At 35.0% G+C, this 23525-nt stretch overlaps 1 protein-coding gene across 2 annotated transcripts in view; it reads left to right on the top strand.

Moving 5' to 3' along the window:
- The window catches only part of SOS1 (SOS Ras/Rac guanine nucleotide exchange factor 1), a 146430-nt gene that overhangs the window by 64466 nt on the left and 58439 nt on the right, over positions 1-23525 (top strand). For both annotated transcript variants that reach the window (XM_059405493.1, XM_059405492.1), the window contains exons 3-8: positions 3637-3768; positions 5621-5785; positions 7613-7822; positions 13571-13714; positions 21926-22036; positions 22114-22212. In XM_059405493.1, the coding sequence (XP_059261476.1) occupies positions 3637-3768; positions 5621-5785; positions 7613-7822; positions 13571-13714; positions 21926-22036; positions 22114-22212 (861 nt within the window). The remainder of the gene's footprint in view (positions 1-3636; positions 3769-5620; positions 5786-7612; positions 7823-13570; positions 13715-21925; positions 22037-22113; positions 22213-23525) is intronic.

Raw genomic sequence — 23525 nt, 5'->3', positions numbered from 1 at the left:
GTTGTCGTGTTTTTTTTTTTTTTTTAAAGATTTATTTATTTATTTATTTATTTGACAGAGAGAGAGAGAGAGCGAGAAATCACAAGTAGGCAGAGGCAGGCAGAGAGAGAGAGAGGGGCAAGCAGACTCCCTGTTGTGCAGAGAGCTCGATGCAGGGCTCGATCCTAGAACCCTGGGATCATGACCTGAGCCGAAGGCAGAGGCTTACCACCCAGGCACCCCAGGGATTTGTTTTAATAGACTAAAAGTGAGTTTTAGTTGCCCTATAGTTTTGGGAAGATAAATACTTCAAAGATGCTTGAAAACTGATGGATTATAGACATATTTATAATCATGCTTATGTTAGTTAAGAGTTTGATAAATTGTACTACAGGTCATCATAGACTGTGAACTATCATAGTCTAAAGGAAAGGGATTTCGTTTTATTGATGTGGCCAAAATTCATGCCACCAGTATTTGAGTATCTTTCTGTCAGGCAGTGTTCAAGATGAATAAAGAAGCATTTATATGAGTGCTCTGGTAATGTAAAGGAGGGGTATGTATTATTTGTTTCTGTCTTTTCAAAATAATTTATTTTTAGGAGGTAGGTATAAAATTGCTCCAGTCTTGTTTATGCTCCCTCTCCATTTTCTATATTTAACCTTTTTTTAAAAATAGAAGCAAAAAATAATAGTATTTTTTCCATGTGCCTGGTAAAGTATATTTTATTTAATTTCTTTTTTTTCCTTTAATTTCTTAGGTCTCATCCTTTCATAATTAAACTTGTTCTTTTCCTCTTTCTCTCTGGTTAGCTAGACTGATTTCCATGTGTCAATAATTTTCCTCTTTCCCTTCCTGGCTTCTGCGTCCTATATTTAACCAACTTTCATTTCTTAAGGCACTGGTGCATTTTTCTTCTCATTTAACTCAGGCTTTCTTGGGCTAATTAGATTTTTTTTTTTCTATGAACTATAGTCTAAAATTTAAAAAGTTTGTTTTACCTTTCCATTCATTTTTTTGTTAACTTCTCTTCACTTCCTAAAGAATCCTTATAATTTCTAATAATGTTCTATTAACATTTAGATTTCCCAAGTAATTTCTCTATATTTTTACCTTTCTGGGATCCCTTCCCCAAATTCTCCCACAGTAAGCCTTTATTACTATTAAATAGGACTTCAAAAGTACTCGCAGGTCTGAATATTTGAGTGGGAATTTTCACAGGTCCTAGAATATTTGTATTGGAAGTGATTTACAAGGATATCTATTTAGACCCTTTTATTTTGTAAAGGAAAAGACAGAATTCTACTAATAAGAGACTGCAGAATCTCAAACCTAGCTCTGTACCTCAGATTTTTCCCAAAGCCATTAGATATTAATGAAGATGGAATTTCTCATTTCAAACACATGAAATTATTAATCTTAATGTCTCACAGTAATAGAATTCTAATCATGACTCTTTCATTGATCATTCCTCCTTGGCTTTTTACAAAAAATTTAAAGTATGTAAAATCATAAAAATTTATTTTGCTCTATTAAATTTGCCACTATAAGAGATAAAGTAATTCTTTCAAACTTGACAAGGCACTTTTTTTTTTTAAACTCTTACCAGTCTTTTTCCATACATTCTGACCCTCTTTGTTACCTCCTAAGTAAGTTTAAAATACATATTTCGTCAATAATATTTTCCCTTTCTTGCCTTCTCTTTTATCATTCCTGATTTTCTTTCCCCTTCTTTCTCAAAACAGTAGATAAACTTGGAATTAGGTGAATACAACTGAGATGAGAAGGGCTTGCTGTTGTGTTGCTTCTGTAATTCCACCAGTGACTTTTGTTTCCCCAAAGACGTATGTGCAGTATATTTAGAATTGTCATATTGAGTTCAGCTTCTCTTCTCTTCTGCTTTTCTTTTACCACTGTACATCAGTGTTTTTTAAGACTATAGGTTATGAACCATTAGTCAGTCATAAAATCACTTCATTGTATTGCCCAACTAACGTTTTTGAAATGAATAGAAAATATCAGTGCATTGCATATTAGGGCAGGTTCTGTTTTATGAACTTTGTTCCAGTTTAGTATGTGTGTGTGATGTTTAAGGATGTAATGTAAAATGTATTAAGAGTTAAGGAAGAGGAAAAAAAAATTAGCAACCCACAGGGCCATCCCACCGTAAGGTTTGTATTATGGTTCTACCCATTTAATTAACCACATGAAACTCATCACTGAAAATTTTAATTAGGGGGTGCCTGGGTGGCTCAGTGGGTTAAAGCCTCTGCCTTCAGCTCAGGTCATGATCTCAGGGTCCTGGGATCGAGTCCCGCATCGGGCTCTCTGCTCGGCAGGGAGCCTGCTTCCTCCTCTCTCTGCCTTCCTCTCTGCCTACTTCTGATCTCTGTCAAAGGAATAAATAAAAATTAAAAAAAAAAAAAAGAAAAGAAAATTTTAATTAGAAGCCATAATTAAGTTAGTCCTAAGTCTCTTAATTGTTACTTTTGGATTAGCAAGTCATTTCCTGGGCAAAAGGAAAATAATTTTTGCTCTGGTTGTTCCTTTCCACCCTTTCCCCCTTCCCTTTTCTCCTTTTCGCCTGCCAAACTCACCCAGTATTTCGGACCTCTGTATTGCCTGTATTATATGAAGGTATACTGTCCTGGCAAATAGCTTTTCAGCTAGGCATTTCAAAAAGTTTTTAAACTACATTTGTGTAAGTAATAGTAATTTCTTTCAACACACCTCTTAATTCCATTAATGAGAATTGAAACAATCACCTCTTAACCTTTGGCAGCTGATGTAACCTTAAACATTGATATTTGTTCTTAATCTGTCCTAGATCCACATTTTTTCCCCAGAGTATCACATGGCAGTCTTTTTTATTGTCCACTTTAATAGCAACTGACAAAAGTTTTTATTTAGACTTAAAATCAGTGATGTTTAATTTTATCTAATACAGTTATATACATGTTATATATATGTACAGTTATATACATGTGTTTAAATTATGTTAATAGCGACCTCTGCTGGTTTTAACTATGGTATCCTGAAAGTGGAATTCTAAAACTTGAGAGAATGGTTTGAAATGAATTACATTAATGTAGTTAAAGTAGGGAAATTCAGCTTTTATATTAACGCAAGCTACAGTGTATAAAAATTACTATTACCAATGTAAATCCTTGATTTCCATGATGTGCAAATAGTTTTGAAGTCAGGTATTTTTGCATGATGAAAAAGTAAAGAAAAAATTCTTAGAGATTTCAAGTACAAAATGCCACTTGAGATTGTGATTTTTGTTGAAAGAACAAATGAAGAAAAATTGGATTTGGCTCTTTGCTTATTGAACTTAGGTCTTGTTCCTTGAGATTTTATATAAGCAGTGGTTATTCTAATCATTCTTGTCATTAGCTTTATCACAGTGAAACTGAAATTCAGAATGTGATTTTCCCCCTAGATAATACAAGGGATATTTAATCTCTTAATTGCCTAAGTAAGATACTAATACATTGACAGCTATAGTTTTCTCTTAGCTTAAGTATGTTTGCACTATAAATTATACCATATGTGAAAAGCCTGCTTTTGGGATTCTTTGACTTTAAAAGTAAATTGTAAGTGAAGAGCACTATTTAATATATTTGTTGCTTAGTTGTTATTTTCCTATTTTCCAAGGAACGTGTTCAAAAAAGTTTCCCTCATCCAATTGATAAGTGGGCAATAGCTGATGCCCAGTCGGCTATTGAAAAGAGGAAGCGAAGAAACCCTTTATCTCTCCCAGTAGAAAAAATTCATCCTTTACTAAAGGTAAAGCTGAAACACTGCCTTCTTGCCTTTGAAAAGTAAAATAACACCCATGATTTTAAAGCACTAAGAATATATGTTTATGGAAGATAGTGAATTGAAGAGTAAAATTCTCTCATTTTAATTTTTCCAGTAAGTCATGTCATGGGGAGGGATGATATAATAGGAAACTGTAAGTTGGGCAGCATGATTTAAAGTAATTTCATACCAACATAAATATGCAAATTGAAAAGACTAAGAAAAGTTATAATGGTGAATTTTGTTCATCACAGGTGTTACCAGAACCTCAAAGAGAATTTATAAAACTCCTTTCTTGTTGGTTAGACCTAAGTGTCCCTATAAATCTTCAAAAAATTAGATGTGTAAGGGACCTCTTTGAGTCTGCCACAGGGCTATGTGTAATCTTTGAACAAAAACTTTCTAAAGGTTACTTAAACTACCTAGTCCTACTCCTAATTTAAATCAGTCAGCTGAATCTCTCCAGATCTAATAGAAAGAATAATTGCTGGAAACTCTAATAATGCTGTTTCTGTTTATTTAATAAAACAAACTCATAAAAAATATAGGTACTATAGTAATTAAAACCTTAATACTTTTCATATCAGTAATTTTCTGTATACTGTGATACAAGCAAAATGCTAATGCTTGTATACATTATCTCTAAGTTTTATTACTCTACAAAGTTACTATTCTCATCCCTAGTTTGCAGAAGAGGGGCTGGAGGCAGAAAGTGATTGACTTTTAGTCCAGGTTCACAGGGCTCAAAGTGATAATGTTAGGGAACTTAGGTCTATTTGCTCTTGTCCAAGATTTAAGATTGACACTTGGATGATGTTTAAGACTGTTAAAAGATTGTGTTTTGTACTTAGGTTATTGGGATAGAAATATCTGCCTATATCTTACTTGTCTAAAGAAGTAAGTACAAGTTAGAGAAAATTACTAAACTCTTAGTAATTGCACACTTTATAATTCTCTTTTCATGAGTCTTACTAGCATATATTGAATTATATTTTAAGAAAATTAACAAATTGAGGTATGTCCATGCTCTATGAATAATGATCATAAACTGAATTTTTTAATCTAATTATGGATATCATTTCAACTTACTAATACATTCTTATTACTATAACCATTTAAATAGTTTTTACATGTCTTTAAAGGTAAATGCCACTTGTCCTCAACTTAAATTTCTTATTTCAAAATTTTTTTAATTGGATTATTTAGAAAATAGAATTTGTTTTCCTGTAGACCCCACAAAATCCCATACTTTCTTTGAAGTTTAGTAATACTATTTAACATGTTCTTAATAACCACTGTTGTTCAGTAGAACATAGCTTGGTTTTTTGTTTGTTTGTTTTTTTCCCCATAGAAACAGTTATAGATATCAGGAATGTGCCATCAGGGTTTGAGGATCCCAGGTTCCTTTGGAAAGAATAGAGGTATAAGGCTTGTAGATATTTCCAGATACCAATAATACATTAATTTTTGTTCTGCATAAAGAAAAAACATCTTTTGTTATAGTTAATTCCAGGTATCCTGAATTAGGTAAAGTGAACATTTCTCCCCTCCCCCAAATTGGAGCTTCCCTTCCTAGGTTAAGGATGATCTATTTAGTAATGTGTACTACTTAAGTATTTTACATGATCATGGGTAATTTTGCCTTGCCTGCCTAGCTTACATTTCCAAATAGCAGTACGTATGTTATTCATAGATGAACCACTTACAATTAAATGTTGTTGGTAGTCACAGGCCTCAGAAAAAGTTAAGCTAAATTGTATATTTTTTTAAATTTTTAATCAGTGTGTCAAATTTGTCGTATATGATTTTTAAACATGTTTTTCTTTTAATTTTTCAGGAGGTCCTAGGTTATAAAATTGACCACCAGGTCTCTGTTTACATAGTAGCAGTATTAGAATACATTTCTGCAGACATTTTAAAGCTGGTGGGGAATTATGTACGAAATATACGGCATTATGAAATTACAAAGCAGGATATTAAAGTGGCAATGTGTGCTGATAAGGTAAGATACTGATCCTCTATGTTTTATTCTTAAATTTTTATTCCTGATTTATTGAATACTAACATACTATTCAGACAATAAAATTATATATTATGTGTTAGGGTATATTTCCAGTAACCTAATAGCAAGTACTCAAGATAACACTTCATGGAAATAGAATATTTTATATATATATATATGTATGTATAGTACTAAACTGTTAAAACATGTCAGGCAGTTTTCTTTCATGTGTTCATGCAAGTAGGGGTAATACTAGTAATAATCTCTTATTAGTGAAATTCTTTAAATCATTTCGATTGGGACACTTAGAAGATTATGGATTTTTTAAAACAAATTTTGAAAATGTAAAAATACTAAACTCTTGAGTTTTATTTCAATACTTAACTATCTATAGATACTGCTTGTTTGGTTTTATTATAATGTTAAGAGCAAACAGTTATTGAAAGTTGAGCATGTATGAAATTTATCTCATTTGGTCTTTAGGGTACCCCTCTAAGGTAGATGCTCTTATAAAAGGGAAACTAAAGTTCAGAGAGATAAAAAAAATTGGTCCAGGATTTCTTAGAAGTTTCAAAGCCTAGACTTAGACTCTAGATCTGAGTCTAAAGCTTTTAGTTATTTACTAGATTGCCTTGATATTTTCATTTCCTAAAAATGATTTTGTAGAAAAGAAAATATTTTTTGATGAGGCATTTCAATCCTTTTTTTCTCACTATACTCCTACTGGTTTGGACTATTCTCTCTGATTACTAAGTCCACTTAATTATGTTCTAGTATTTATTTGTTCTTTCAGAATGTGAACATTCAGACTGTGAACACATACCAATCACCTAATCTGAGAAAGGATTTCAAATGTATTGATATTTTTAAATGAATTCTTTGATTTTTAAAAATAGTTATGTATGTAAAATATTTGATAATTTTAAACAAATTAGATAAGTTAAATATTTCTGAGCACATACTATGAGCTCACACAGGGAGAAAGTGCAAGAGAAGTATAAAACAAGGCTCCATGGACACCTGGGTGGCTAAGTCCATTAAGAATCTACCTTTTGCTCAGGTCATGATCCTGGGGTCCTGGGATTGAGCCATATGTCCACCTCCCTGCTTGGCGGGAAGCTTCCTTCTCGCTTTCCCTCTGCTCCTCCACCTGTTCATTTTCTCTCTCTCTCTCAAATAAATAAATAAAATCTTAAGGGGGAAAAAAGGCTCCAGAGTTGATGATGGGAAACTTCTATTTTCAGAAAGTCATCCAAGATAAAATATTATTTAATTGTGTTGTAGGGATGATGATGTAGAAATTTACAGAAGTGGAAAGATGAGGTTTAGCAAGAGTAATAATAGTAGACTTCTTTGAATAGTAGACTTCTTCTTTGGATAGTAGACTTCTTTACTAATAATAAGGACTAGTTTTGATCAGTCTCCAACAATTGTAATCAAGGAGGCCAGTTAGCACACTGTGAATTATTAAGAGACCTGGTGGTGAGGACCTGGAATGAGGTGGTAATGGCAAGGGTATGAGACAGAGGAAACTAAGTCAGAGAGAAATCTAACAGAATTTGGGAACAAATTTGACGTAATAGGTTAACAAGAGAGAGACAGAAAACAATTATTAACAGAGGACTTGGAGGAGGCAGTTTGTGATATTAGATGGAAAATTTTGTTTTAGAGAAGATATGGAGGAGGCAGTAGCAATAGTGCCAAGAAGAGATTATTGTGTATCTGCTTTTTATCACTTAAGAACTGTATTCAAAGAGCAACTTATGGTGCTTAACTTCAACTATAGGTTCATATTTTATTGTACTTGTTTTATCTCTCACTCTCTAGGTATTAATGGACATGTTTCATCAAGATGTAGAAGATATAAATATATTATCTTTAACTGATGAAGAGCCTTCCACCTCAGGAGAGCAAACTTACTATGATTTGGTAAAAGCATTTATGGCAGAAATTCGACAGTACATAAGGGAACTAAATTTAATTATAAAAGTTTTTAGAGAGCCCTTTGTCTCCAATTCAAAATTGTTTTCAGCTAATGTAAGTATTGTTGTATACACATATATCATTGCATGTGTTGTTAATTTTACATGACCACTCAAATTTGAATTTGTGTAGTTCATGACTGCTAACTTGTCAAACTTTTTTTAAGTTGTGGGATTTAATTCATAGTGTCTGATCTCAGAGTTGCTACGACAGGTTCAGTAAATTCAACATCAAAAATTAGAGGACACATTATAAACTAGACTGAATTATAAATGCAAATAAACTTAAAGAATCTTCTGTGTACTCCAAGGAATAAAGCCTCTTGTTAAGGTGGAAGATTTATTTTTGTTTAATTTGACTCATTTAAATCATTTAACTAATACTTCATCAATGCTGCCTATATATGTTGTTAGGCATCATATAGTCCTTAGCAGTGGGTATTCAGAGATAAATAAGACCATTCCTTCCCTCATTTGGGAGTCTAGTCAAGACTGAAATGTAAACTTGAATATTAAATGACAATATAGTATGGTAATTACCATAATAGAGTATGACAACAGTATTTTTGGGAGCAAAAAGAGAGAGCCAGTAACGTTGAGAATTAGAGAAGGGATCACTCATCTTACAGTAGTAATCAAACCAACCTTACTGAATCCTGGGGAAATGTACTGAGTGGTGAAAACAGCTAAAATTGTCTAAGGGGGTTACATCTAGTAATTCCTAGAAGTCTAGCCATGCCTGACTGTCAAAAATGTAGTGCTTACTGCATGCAGAAGCTGAGACAGGGGCTTAAGGCATGGCTATGGATGACCATTAGAAGTTACTGGAGTAGGGCACCTGGGTGGCTGAGTGGGTTAAGCCTCTGCCTTCGGCTCAGGTCATTATCTCAGGGTCCTGGGATCGAGTCCCACATCAGGCTCTCTGCTTGACAGGGAGCCTGCTTTCTCCTCTCTCTCTCTTTACCTGCCTCTCTGCCTACTTGTGATCTCTCTCTGTCAAATAAATAAAATCTTTTAAAAAAAAAGTTACAGGAGTGGTTTATGATTTGCACAAATCTTAAGAGTAAAAAAAAAACATTGTTCATTTTAAATGGATGTTATATTCTATGTGAATTTTACCTTAATAAAGTTGTTTTTAAAAATAAAGGAGCACAGCAGCACCTGGCTGGCTCAATCAGTGGATAGTGTGACTCTTGATCTCAGGGTTCAAGTCCTCATTGCGTAGAGAGATTACTTAAAAATAAAATTTTTTAAAATAAAGGAGTAGGGGATGCTAGGGTGGCTTGGTTAGTTAAGCGACTGCCTTTGGCTGAGGTCATGATCTCAGGATCCTGGGATCAAGTCCTGCATTGGGCTCCTTGGTCAGTGGGGAGCCTGCTTTTCTCTCTGCCTGCCGCTCCCCCTTCTTATGCTCTCTCTTTCTCTCTCTGACAAATAAATAAATAAAAGTTTTTTAAATTAATAAAATAGAAAGGAGTAAAGAATAGGTAAAGATCTCTTAAGACACAAAAATCAAGAACCATAATAAAAAATTAATGAATTGGACTTCAATAAAATGAAAAACTTTTGCTCTTCTAAAGACACTGCCATAAAAGTAAAAAGCCACAGAATGGTAGAAGCTATTTGTAATACATATACCTGACAAAGGACTTGAATCCAGAATATATAAGGAACTTTACAATTCAATAATTGGAATAACAGCCTGATATTTTCAAGTGGGTAAAAAATTCACAGATTTTATGAAACTAGCTATACCAGTGGCCAAAAATACACATTGAAAGATACTCAACATCAGTATCCTGTGGAAATGCAAATTAAGACCAAAATGAGACATTACTACAGATTCAATAGATAGAAAGGCTGTAATTAAAAAGACTGACAATACCAAATGCTGAAAAGAATGTGGAGCAACTGCTTGTGGAAATGTTATCTAGTACAAATACTTAGGAAAAGAGTTTGGCTGTTTTGTGTAACCATAAATATAAACTAGCCATTCTACCAGCAATTCCACAGCTAGGTTTTTACCCAGAAGAAATGAAAACATATCCACACAAAACTTGTTTGTGAGTGTTCATGGCATCTTTATTTGTAATGACCCAGACTTGAAACAACCCAAATATCCATCAGCAGGTAAATGAATACATAAATTGTGGTATGTCCATACAAAGGAAGACTACTCAGAATTAAAAGGAATGAAGTAGTTATAAAAGCAACAGTAAGGGGACGCCTGGATAGCTCTGTTGGTTAAGCGCCTGCCTTTGGCTCCGGTTGTGATCCCAGGATCCTGGGATTAAGTCCCGTGTTGGGCTCCTTGCTCAGGGGGGACCCTGCTTCTCCTCTGCCTGCCTCTCCCATTGTTTGTGCTCATGCTCTCTCTCTCTCTTTCTCTCTCTGACAAATAAAATCTCAAAGAAAAAAGCAACAGTAAGGATGCATCTCAAAAACATTAGCCAAGAAACTAGACATATAAGATTATATATGATTCCATTTTTTTAATATTCTAGAATTCTAATCTGTAGTGACAGAAAGCAGATCACTAGTTTCCTGGGAGCAATAATGGTGATTATTGGGGATGGGGCATAAGGAAACTTCTTAAGGTAATGAGACTTTTGTATCTTGACTATGGTGATAGTTACAAGAGTGAATAACTACGTCAAATCTATTTAGAAGTACATCAAAATAGATTTATCTTATTGGATATGAATCATGCCTCAATGTTGATTTGATTTTTAAAAATTCACTACTGAAAATCAAATAAAAAAATAGTAACTGAATAATTGTAATTAGTTCTTGTTTTTCAGTTACCTAGGCATTTTTCTAAAAGTTAAAATTGACAGTGTTTGGGGCACCTGGATGGCTCAGTTGTTAAGTTCTGACTTCATCTCAGGTCATGATCCCAGGGTCCTTGGGATCAAGCCCTGCATCAGGCTCCCTGGTCAGTGGGAAGCCTGCTTCTCCCTCTCCCCTTCCCTCTGCTTGTATTCCCTCTCTCAATGTCTCTCTCTCTCTCTGTGTCAAATAAATAAAATCTTAAAAATAAATTAAAATTGACAGTATTTGGTTTTGTGATGGGTTTGGTTAGACTGTTACTCCCATATGCTACATGTGGGAGGGTAAACCAGTGGACTCTAAAAAGCTATCCACTGACGTTTTACTTATTTATTTGTTTTTTATTGAGGCATTAATCACTTGTGTGTATATATATATATTTTTAAATTAACATATAATGTATTATTAGCCCCAGGGGTACAAGTCTGTGAATTGCCAGGTTTACACACTTCACAGCACTCACCGTAGCACATACCATTCCCAATGTCCTGTATCTCAAACAACCTCACCCTATACCCCCCCTCCCCCGGCAACCCTCAGTTTGTTTTGTGAGATTAAGAGTCTCATGGTTTGTCTCCCTCCCAATCCCATCTTGTTTCAGTTATTCTTTTCCTACCCTGCAAACCCCCCATCTTGCTTCTCGACTTCCTCATATCAGGGAGATCATATGATAGTTGTCTTTCTCTGATTGACTTATTTCGCTAAGCATAATACCCTCTAGTTCCAACCATGTCATTACAAATGGCAAGATTTCATTGCTTTTGACGGCTGCATAGTATTCCTGTGTGTGTGTGTGTGTGTGTGTGTGTGTGTGTGTGTGTACCACATCTCTTTATCCATTCATCTGATGAGGGACAACTAGGTTCTTTCCATAGTTTGGCTATTGTAGACACTGCTGCTATAAACATTCGGGTACACACACCCCTTCGGATCACTACATTTGTGTCTTTAAGGTAAATACCCAGTAGTACAATTGCTGGGTCATAGGGTAGCTCTATTTTCAACTTCTTGAGAAACCTCCGTCCTATTTTCCAGAGTGGTTGCACCAGCTTGCATCCCCACCAATAGTGTAGGAGGGTTCGTTCCCCTTTCTCCGCATCCTCGCCAGCATCTGTCATTTCCTGACTTATTAATTTTAGTCATTCTCACTGGCGCGAAGTGGTATCTCATTGTGGTTTTAATTTGTATTTCCCTGATGCCGAGTGATGTGGAGCACTTTTTCATGTGTCTTTTGGCCATCTGGATGTCTTCTTTGCAGAAATGTCTGTTCATGTCCTCTGCCCATTTCATGATTGGATTATTTTTTCTTTGGGTGTTGAGTTTGATGAGTTTTTTATAGATTTTTGATACTAGCCCTTTATCTGATATGTTGTTTGCAAATATCTTCTCCCATTCTGTCTTCACTGACAATTTAAATATGTAACCCCGTGGTAGAAGTCTATCCAGGAATCTAACCTGCAGAAAATCTTACAGAAGTCACTAGGTATTGTATTGAGCATTCTTGTATGTATACATATTTGTAATAAAAATGAGATGATAGACGAATAGAATGAAGAAATGAAATAAAAGGTCAGTACATATGGACTCATGAAATTTTTTGTCACTACTGGTAGAACAAGAGCTTGGCATGTCCCGAGAAGGCCCAGGTATGAAGAGAAGAACTGAGGCAGTTAGGAAGCACACATAAGCATTTCTACTACATATCAAAGTACAGTGGTTGCTTTGAAGGAAAGCACTATATGACTGAATTGCTAACCGAATGAGCTATTTTCTTCATGAGACACTACCTGAAAGAATGACTGACAGACTGTGGTTATTTAGACTTGTATATTTGGCAGACATTTCTCAAAAATAAGTGAAGTGGGGGAATAAAATGAACGACCTGTCATTTCGAGGAAAGTAACCGTATTTGTGGATAGTGTTAAAAATTGAATTTTCAAATGAAAATAAAATTTTGGAAAATTTTTATCCACTCACACTACCGATGTGTGATACGGTGATAATAATGGATTTGGTCTTCTAATATTCTGTAGTGAAATGTGTTAAATGTGTTAACATTTGGAAGATTTGTGGAATTTAGTGGACCACTACTTTCCAGGTGACCAAATTCATAATGCTACAAAAACACACACCAGTAAATAATCCATTCAGAGTTTAATATAGACTGATGGATTTTAATGTAGAAGTACAGAATTGATATGGGTTCAGATTCCACATTGCAACTAACATTTAAGAAACTACCATTTGTTGACTTTTGGTATAATATCATAAAAGGCTGTCTACTTCATTTATATGAAATGTCCAGAATAGGCAAATCCATGGAGTTAGAAAGTAGATTAGTGGTTGCCAGCCCCAGGGCAGAAAAGAAGAAGGGTGAGTGCTGCTGATGGATGTAGACCTCTCTGGAGTGATAGTGATATTCTGGAATTTGATAGTAGTGATAACTGAACAGCTCTGAATATGTGAAAACCATTGAATAGTGCACTTTAAAGGGTGAAAATTTTATGATATAGACTTTTATCTCATTAAGGAAACTCTACTGAAAAAAAAAAACAATCTACAGTTATTTGAATAGACTATTAAAATATTCCTCCCTTTTCCACCTATCTATGTAAAGCTGGATTTTCTTTGTATGCTTTTATCAAAAACAGTGTATCACAACAGATTAAATGCAGCTATCTTTATTAAGCCAGATGGTAGAAATTTACAGAAAATGTAAAACAGTGCCATTCTTCTCAGTAATTTTTTTGCTTTTAAAAGTACTATATATTATTTTGAGAACCATTGCCTTAAAGAAATGTATTTGCAAATTGTATACCTTTGCAAAAAGAATTCTTGAATTGTCTTTTACTTGTATTTGTAAGTTAAAATTTCTCACTGTATTTGCCATGTTAAATTTCATGATTATAAAATGACTTACTGGCTCAAAATTTGTTTTTTATTCTGTAACTGAATTTGCTTTTCCTCCCAACAGGATGTAGAAAATATATTTAGTCGTATAGTAGATATACATGAACTTAGTGTAAAGTTACTGGGCCATATAGAAGATACTGTGGAAATGACTGATGAAGGTAGCCCCCATCCCTTAGTAGGAAGCTGCTTTGAAGACTTAGCAGAGGTAAGTAATTAATTACACACCAAAAAAAAAAAAAAAAAAAAAAAGTCTGCATGAAAGCTCTCATTTGTGTTAAAATTGGAATCTTAATTCTTGTTTCCAGCTAAAATCATAGATATTGACTGCTGACTACTCAGTCATATTATCCATTCCTCAGAGGCTCATTGTCAACATTTGTTTCTGCTATCTTACAAAACCCACAAAAAACTAGCCTCTCATTCATTATAAAAAAAGCAGATCCCACAGAGGGGAGGCATTTACAGCTGACAGTCCATCATGTTTTCTATAGCAAAGCTAAGAAAAGACCGTGAATGCCCTGTCATTGAAGCAGCCACAGAAGTTGGACCTGAGATTAGATACTTGTGTTCCAGCCTCAGTTCTGCAGCTTAGTTGTATGTGACTGTGGGCAATTTATCTCCAATCTCTAAATCCCCTTATTTGTATTTCTAAAGTAGGGAATAACAATAGTAGGACTCAGGACTTTGTGAGAATTAAAGTAACCTACCTTAAATATTTAGCTAACCACCTTCACATTGTACATTATTATTTAGAATAGGAGGAGTGAAGTGAACAGGAAAATCAAGTCTAGGACCTGGATGAATAAAATGTTATGGGGGTAGAAAAATAGTAACTTTCTCCTTGGGTATTCAAATGCTAAAATACAGGATTTAGTCCTAATAAGTTAGTATTGGTCATCATTCTGAGATTTTTAGCTCTTACTTTGTTCTGACTCTAAAATCCACAAACATAAGGTTGAGTTTATAAAAAAAAAATTTAAGATTTTTACACTAAATAGTATGGTAAGCTTAAGCTTCACGACACCCCTTCATTCTTGCTTCAAACACACAGAAGTCATAAAGTATATATTTTTTTAAAGGACTATACATAACTAGGCTCAAATATAAGTTCAGAAATAGAGTAAACATTCAAAGTAATGAGCTCCAGTAGTTGGGTGTTGCCTTTGAGGATAATGAAGACTAACTGTGCTCTATGAAAGTGAGCAAGAGGGGCCTCTGGGTGGCTCAGTGGTTTAAGCCTCTGCCTTCAGCTCAGGTCATGATCTCAGAGTCCTGGGATCGAGCCCCGCATCGGGCTCTCTGCTTGGCATGGAGCCTGCTTCCTTCTCTCTCTGCCTGCCTCTCTGCCTACTTGTGATCTCTGTCTGTCAAATAAATAAATAAAATCTTTAAAAAAAAAAAAAGTGAGCAAGACTTCTTGCTCCAGGATCCTGATTATAAGAAGATGCTGGAGCAATCCTACAACTTCCTCCCTGGAAGGTTTGGACTTGAGGTCAGGGACAAAGAAACACTACCTTGTAACAAAAATACTTTAAAACTTAACAAATTATCTTACAGTATTAAGCCGGTATGATTATAGAGCCTGAGACCCCAAAATCATTTACAGAGCAGGTTCAGGTCTACAAGAGTGACCATAAATGGATGGGAGAGAAAAAAAGGAAACCAGAAATTAAAAGCCTCCCCCTAAGAAGTCTATATAATACAGAATTCCAAAATACAAGACAAACTCTAATGTTTAGAGTGCTATCTAACAAAATCAACAATTAGAAAATGAATTCATTCCAGATGAAATTAATTTTGTACAATAGACATACAAAGAGTTTAAAAGAAGTTTAGGATGCTCAGAGTTAAATGAAGAACTGTGATCCATTTATAAAGAAGATGTGCTGAAGCAAAAATAGGTGGAAAGAAAATAAGAACAGGCAAGTAACAAAAAAAATACAGGGATATTGGGAATTAAATATAAATAAAAACTCAGTATGTAGTAAACATTTGCTAAACTTATTTCAAAGAGAAAATTAATGAATTGGAAAAAGGAATTGAGCACAGAATGTGACACAGAGAAACCACAATTAGAATGTGAAAGAATAGCTAAGAGTAATACAGGCTACATTGAAGGGCTTTGATGTCATCTAATAGGAGTTTCAGTTAAAGAATGATGGAGAAGAAATACATGAAGAGGTAAAAATTGAGTATTTACCAGAAATGAAGACATGAGTTCCCAGATCAGAAATGAATTCCAAATACTGCACGGGATTAATAAAAATAAACCTACAGCCAAAAACATTCTAGTGAAACTATAGAACATTAAGGATAAAGAGAAAAATCTTAAAATTTGTGAGAGAGAAAAGAGAGAATACTTGAAAAGAACTACAAATAGAATGACAGAAGGCTTCTCTTTAACAATAGAGGCTAACAGTTGAGTGGTAGCTTCAAGTACTAAGGGAAAACGGAATTTTCTGCCCAACTGAACTTTTATTCAAGATGAGTTTAGGGTCCCTGGGTGGCTCAGTTGGTTAAGTGACTGCCTTCAGCTCAGGTCATGGTTCCGGAGTCCTGGGATCGAATCCCACATTGGCTTCCTGCTCAGCAGGTAGCCTGCTTCTTCCTGCTCCTGTCCTCTCTTACTATGTCTGTCTTGCTCTCTCCAATAAATAAATGAAATCTTAAGAAAAAAAAAAAAGTGAGTTCAAAGTTTAAGATAATAAAACTTGTAGAAGCAAATGTAAGATCTTCATGACCTTAGAATAAGGAAAGCTAGCTTTATTTCTTTTTTTTTTTTTTTTTAGATTTTATTTATTTATCTGACAGAGAGATAAAGATCACAAGTAGGAAGAGTGGCAGGCAGAGGGAGAGGGAAAAGCAGGCTCTCTGCTGAGCAGGGAGCCCGATGTGGGACTCAATCCCATGACGCTAGGATCTGACCTGAGCTGAAGGCAGCCGCTTAACTGATTCAGCTACCCAGGCACCCCAAATAAGGAAAGATTTCTTAAGACACCAGAACCATGAAAAAAAATATTGATAAACTGGACTTCTTTAAAGGTAAGAACATCTGGATCAATAACCAAAATTAAGAGTGTGAAAAGGAGACCTGTAGATGGTGAGACAGTGAAAGAGTCCTATCCAGAGTGTGTAAAATCAGTAACTTAAAAACAGTGAAGTTTTTTAAGAAAATAGAAGACCTAAGCAGGTACTTCTTGAAGAAAGTTCAGCATCATTATTCATCAAGGAAATGCAATGTAAAACTTCTGAATAGTTGGAACTCTGCATTGCTGATGGATGGGATATAAAATGGTACAGCCCCTTCAGAAAACTGGCTTATCTACTAAAATTAAGCCTATAGTGTACCAAATGATCCAGCAGTTTCACTCTTACGCATATACCAGACAAAACTGGGTGCATGTGTTTACCAAAAAACATGTTTAAAAATGTTCACAGCGGGACGCCTAGGTGGCTCAGTTGGTTAAGCAGCTGCCTTTGGCTCAGGTCATGATCCCAGTGTCCTGGGATCGAGTCCCACATCGGGCTCCTTGCTCGGCGGGGAGCCTGCTTCTCCCTCTGCCTCTGCCTGCCATTATGTCTGCCTGTGCTCTCTCTCTCCCCCTCTCTCTCTGATAAATAAATAAAAATCTTTTAAAAAAATGTTCACAGCAGGTTTATTCATAGTGAATTGTCATATATTCACACAGTGAAATGCTATGACCATAAAAAAGAATGAACAACCGATTTTTTATAAAAAGGGCAACATGGTGAACCATATAAAGACATTCAAAATACTATGTAATTTCACTTGTAGGAGGTTCAAAACCATGTAAACATGGCAAACCCAAGATTTATGTAGTATATTAGGCAAGTTCAGTATAGTTGCCACATAAAAGATTAGCTTAAAAATTGATAGCATTACTGTGCTCAAGTTATAAACCATTGTACATGATATTAAAGGAAAAACTCCATTCACTATAGAAACAAAACTACAAGACACTCAGAAATAAGCCCAACAAATATTCTAGACCAGTTAAGAAAATCATAAAATAATTAGGTTCATAAAGAAGATCTGAATATGTGGAAATACATATTATGTTCATGTATGGAAAGACCCAGTACTATAATGATACTAGTCTCCCAAATAATCTCTAAATCCAGTGCTTAGCACACTAGTCCTAAAACTCGTGCGGAAGAATGAAGGGACAAAAATTAAAATTTTGAGGAAGAACAAGTTAAGAGTATTTGTCTTGTCATATTTTAAAATTTATTATGTAGTCACAGTAAGTAGCACGGTATTGGTGAAGGTATAAACAAACTGCAACAGAATAGAGTCCTGAAAAAAAACACACACACACACATTATATGTGACTGAGATTGTAATTATCAACCAGTAGAGAAAGAAAAAACGAATTAAAAAATTATGTTGGGTCAAAACTGGTTATCCATGTGGAAAGAAAAAATTCCATCCTTAGCTCACATCATACCCAAGTTCTCAACAGATTAAAAATCCAAAAATGAGAAGCAAACTTTAAAAGTTCAGAAGAGAATATAGGAGAATATGTTTATGACTTTGAGATAGGAAGGGTTTCTTAAAGAACATTGAGAGTGCAAACCATGAAAAATTAAAATTTTAAAACTTCTGTTTACAAGCATGGAGGTTCCTCAAAAAGTTGAAAATAGAGCTTCCCTATAACCCAGCAATCGCACTATTGGGTATTTACCCTAAAGATAAAAATATAGTGATCTGAAGGGGCACGTGCACCTGAATGTTTATAGCAGCAATGTCTACAATAGCCAAACTGTGGAAAGAACCTAGATGTCCATCAACAGATGAATGGATAAAACAGATGAGGTATAGATATAGATATATGATGGAATACTATGCAGCCATAAAAAATGAAATCTTGCCATTTGCAATGATATGGATGGAACCTAGAGGGTATTATGCTGAGGAAAATAAGTCAATCAGAGAAAGACAATTATGTTATCTCCCTTATAGGAGGAATTTGAGAGGCAATGTGGGGAGTTTGGGTGTAGGGAAGGAAAAAATGAAACAAGATGGGATCAGGAGGGAGACAAACCATAAGAGACTCTTAATCTCACAAAACAAACTGAAGGTTGCCGGGGGGAGGGGAGAAGGGAGAGGGTGGTTGAGTTATGGACATTGGGGAGGGTATGTGCTATATGGTAATTTAAAAAAAAATCAAAACACCAAACTTCTGTTTATAAAAAGACACTATAAAGTTATGGGAAACATGAAAGAATGAATTTGAACTTTTTGCCTCACTCAATATACAAACATAAAATGGATCTAATGTAAGAGCTAAAATTATAAAACTCTTAGAAGAAAGCATGGCTTGGGGCGCCTGGGTGGCTCAGTGGGTTGAGGCCTCTGCTTCGGCTCAGGTCATGGTCCCAGGGTCCTGGGATCGAGCCCCGCGTCAGGCTCTCTGCTTGGCAGGGAGCCTGCTTCCTCCTCTCTCTCTGCCTGCTTGTGATCTCTGTCAAATTATATAAAATCTTAAAAGAAGACGAAGAAGAAGAAGAAAGCATGGCTTAATCTTCACAACCTTGGCTTTGGCAAAGAATTCTTAGATACGACACCCAAAGCATGAGCTACAAAACAAAAAATACATAATCCAGATTTGGGTGCCTATAGGAAGGAGGGAGGTGTCGTTGTTAAAGGGCAACAAGAGAGGGGCACCTGGCTGGCTTAGTGGAGCGTGAGACTTGATCTTGGGTTTGGAGTTTGAGCCTCACGTTGGGTGTAGAGATTACTTTAAAAAAATAAAATTTTAAAAAAGTTTTTCTTAAAAAAAAGGCAGTAAGAGAGATCCCTGTAGTGATAGAAATATTGTATACTTTACATCAGTGTCAATGGCCAGATTGTGATATTGCACTATATTTGTACTATTGCAAAATGTTAGTTACCATGATGGGAAACTGAGTAGTGTGCACACATGAAACTACATGTGAATCTAAATTATCTCAAAAAATACATATTTATACAATAAAATGTTACAGAGTTTAGAATAAATGAATGGAAGAAACCATATTAATACAAATGGATAAATCTTAGACACAACTTTGAATGTAAAGTGCAAATTGCAAAAGAATAAATACATTACAGTATTTATATAAAGTTTAAAAACATTGCCTTATTGGGGTGCCTGGGTGGCTCAGTGGGTTAAGCCGCTGCCTTCAGCTCAGGTCATGATCTCAGGGTCCTAGGATCGAGTCCCACATCGGGCTCTCTGCTCAGCAGGGAGCCTGCTTTTCTCTCTCTCTCTCTCTCTCTCTCTCTCTCTGCCAGCCTCTCTACCTACCTGTGATCTCTCTCTCTTTGTCAAATAAATAAATAAAATCTTTAAAAAAAAAACATTGCCTTATTTCTTGATACATGTGTCATTATATAAAAACATACATGGAAATGATAAAATTCAAATTCAGGACAGTGATTTCCTTTGGGGATCAGTAAGGGAGGAGATAAGCTTGTGAAAGGGGGCTCAGGTAGATCAATTACCACAATGGTGTCTTACTTTTTTTTTTTTTAAAGCTGAAACAAGTTTATAAGATAAAGTTGAACTATTTTGAGCCACATGGTGAATATAGTTAGGTTTTTCTCTGTATCTTTCTATGTGTTTGGAATATTCTACGTTTTTAATCATTAATACACAGTTACATATATTGACAATCAGAATTTTATGAATCTTTTAAGTATTGATTTTTAACCTATAAACTAATCATAAAATCTGTTAACTTATACAAGGATTCTTAGAAGTGCTTGCAATTCTATGTATTTATCCTCAAGAATAAAACTGTGATGAGAGGTTGGATTCCTAGTTAGTTAGTTTTTTTCTCTATTGAAACATGCTATTTTAGAATGATAATACTGGGGACCTTTTATTCAGTGCTTACTATGTACGTGCATAGTAAGCACTTTGCTTAAGATACCTCATTTAATTCCTAAAACAACCCCTTGAAAGTAGGTACTATCCATTTTTCAATGAAGAAACTAGCTTAGTTTATCAAAGCTCATTCAGCTAATAAGTAGTATAATCAGAATGGGAATTTGGGTCTCTGTGACTCTAAAGTTATGCTCTTAAGCCACTTTGCTGTATAGCCTTTACTTCTTGCATATAGTTGTCCTAAAAATTCTGTAGTAAATTAGAGTTCATTGAAAGAGGGGGAGGGCAAACATTTCTAGAGTTCAAGAGTTCAAGAGACCCGTGATAAAGCATCAGATCACATTTTTATTTCTCTCTCCCATCTATTCTGCTCATACCTGACTCCCTTCTGTTAATTATTTTTGGAATGTTACCATCCGTTCTTGTAAAATCTGGAGTGGACTGCAATTTCCAGTGTTACATTATTATAGAAATTTTTAGTTGGGAAAGTAGTTGAAGGAGTTGAAATTGGGAAATGAATCAGGAGTCAGTTCAAGGAATTTAGGATGACTTAGAACTTTATATGCCATATTATATTTTACAAAGTCTAGAACTCAGGTCTTCTGATTTCTGATCTTGTATTGTTATTATTCAGTCTTCCCTTAAAAAAAAAGAAAATCTAAGAAACTACATTAAGGGTAATGAACATAAACATCATTTGAGCTGTCAGTCCCTCTTCCTTCTGTACTCCTCCACTAGATGTCCTCTGCCTCTTTCTAGAATTCCCCATCCTAGAAATGAACTCTAGCTAGAATCTAGAGCGCAATTTTCACAAGTTTGTTTTTTAACAAGGAATAGGGCAGAGGATGGCTCCTTCTAAAATCAAGACACTGATGCTCTTTTTCCTCAGGAATCATCAAAACCCATAGATTGTACTCTTTTAGACCTAACCATTCAAATTGTTTAGTTCATTTATGATTGATGATAGTAGAATTTTTGGCAATTTGGATAAACTCTTGTTTAATTGCTTGTGAAAACTATAATAATTTTAGATGATACAGACTGCTACCTTTGGCTTGAAGAATGTGAAAGTAAAAGTCTACCAATAAGAAATAACCATGAGAAAATAAATGTTGGATGCCCCTATTCCAAAGGTTTTACTTTACCTCATTGTTGATATTTGTATTTGTTGTTGTTCCAGCTAAATTTTGTTTTCCAGAACCAAAGTCTTGCCATTCTTTTGACCACTTTTGTTGATAATGCTCTACTAGAATCCTTTGAGGAGAGGTGTCATAACCTATAAGGATATCACTATTCATCAGAAAGAACTGATTTACTTATCTCTTCTAGAGAATATTAAACTTGTCCTTAATTAAAATCATAATGGATAGCCATGTAATTTTGTTTGAGGCTTAAAAAGAAGCACATAACTGTGCTAGCTTGGATGTGCCTATAATTTAATCTTTCTGTATTTCTGGCGGTAAGTTATTTAAGTTTTAACTTGGAGAAAGATTATCTATGTTTTACATTCTTTGTTTTCTAAGGAACTGGCCTTTGATCCATACGAATCATACGCTCGCGATATCTTACGGCCTGGTTTTCACGATCGTTTCCTTAGTCAGTTATCAAAGCCTGGAGCAGCACTCTATTTACAGGTACAGTAATTTTTAAATCAAGATATATGATGTCTGAAAAGTAAACTTAAAAAAAAATTAATTACTTTGTTTTTTAGTCAATAGGCGAAGGCTTCAAAGAAGCTGTTCAGTATGTTCTGCCCAGGCTACTTCTAGCCCCTGTTTACCACTGTCTGCATTACTTTGAACTTTTGAAGGTAAGAAAACTCTTACTGCTACTTAGAAAACATTCAGATGTGATACAGCTTCTTTTTACAATTTAGTTGTGCGTTATTATGTTAGCACCCGAGAACATTAATCTATATCTAATTGTTTTTTCTAGTTAAGAATAAAATGTAGGGCGCCTGGGTGGCTCAGTGGGTTAAGCCGCTGCCTTCGGCTCAGGTCATGATCTCAGGGTCCTGGGATCGAGTCCCGCATCGGGCTCTCTGCTCCGCAGGGAGCCTGCTTCCTCCTCTCTCTCTCTCTCTCTGCCTGCCTCTCTGCCTACTTGTGATCTCTCTCTGTCAAATAAATAAATAAAATCTTTAAAAAAAAAAAAAAAAAAAAAAAAAAAAAAAGAATAAAATGTAAAGGAGTCTGCAAAAGAGTACCATATTTTCTCTAGTTTTACTAGTGATTTTTTGAGCAATTATCAGATATTTTTATCTTGTGCCCTTTTGCTTACGTAGCCAGTTGTTTAGAAACAGTCTTGGGTTTCTGCATCCATATCTCCATTTTTGGACCTCAGCAGATTGATTCAGGCACTTAGCTAAGGGACCCAATGTAGAGAGAAGACCAAAGTAATGGAGACTATTAATCACCTAGTTTTCATCGCTCAAGTTTAGAACTATCTCTATACAACAGCTTCACATTACCTTAGAAACAGTGAATTGTGTATAATCCCAGTAAAAATTCCTTATTCAGTCACAGTTCAAAATATACAATTTAAGAAGCACTGTCTGAAAGGAAAGGATTATGAGTTTTTTCCCCCTCTTCCTTTTACACACTGAAATTAAGGAAAAAGGGACACTTAGCCTGTATAAGTTATAATTCATTGGTATAACTTAAAGTGATTTACTTTTCTGGTGTCTGGGTGGCTCAGTCGTAAGCACTTGCCTTTGGCTCAGGTCATGATCCCAGGGTCCTGGGATCGAGCCCTGTGCTGGGCTCCCTCCTCAGTGGGAAGCCTGCTTCTCCTTCTCCCACTCCCCTTGCTTGTGTTCCCTCTCTTGCTGTGTCTCTTGTCTGTCAAATAAATAAAATCTTAAAAGAAAAAAAAGTCATTTACTTTTAAATTTCTTATGTAAACATCTAATGATATCTTCTTTGGACTATGGATAATATGTCCTAAAAAACATCAGGGTTTTTTTCAAAAATTTACAATAAGGGATGAAATAATAGAGATACCCTGTTTACCCTTAATGGACTAGCCCCAAAGAGACAAAATAAGACATGGGTTAATATTATTATTTCTTTAGCTTTTAAAAGAATGTTTTCTTCATTAAAGAAAAATTCTATTTAATATTAC

Source organism: Mustela nigripes, chromosome 7 (assembly GCF_022355385.1).
Source record: "Mustela nigripes isolate SB6536 chromosome 7, MUSNIG.SB6536, whole genome shotgun sequence".
NCBI classification, from domain to species: domain Eukaryota; kingdom Metazoa; phylum Chordata; class Mammalia; order Carnivora; family Mustelidae; genus Mustela; species Mustela nigripes.
This window is presented reverse-complemented; position numbering and strand designations above follow the sequence as displayed.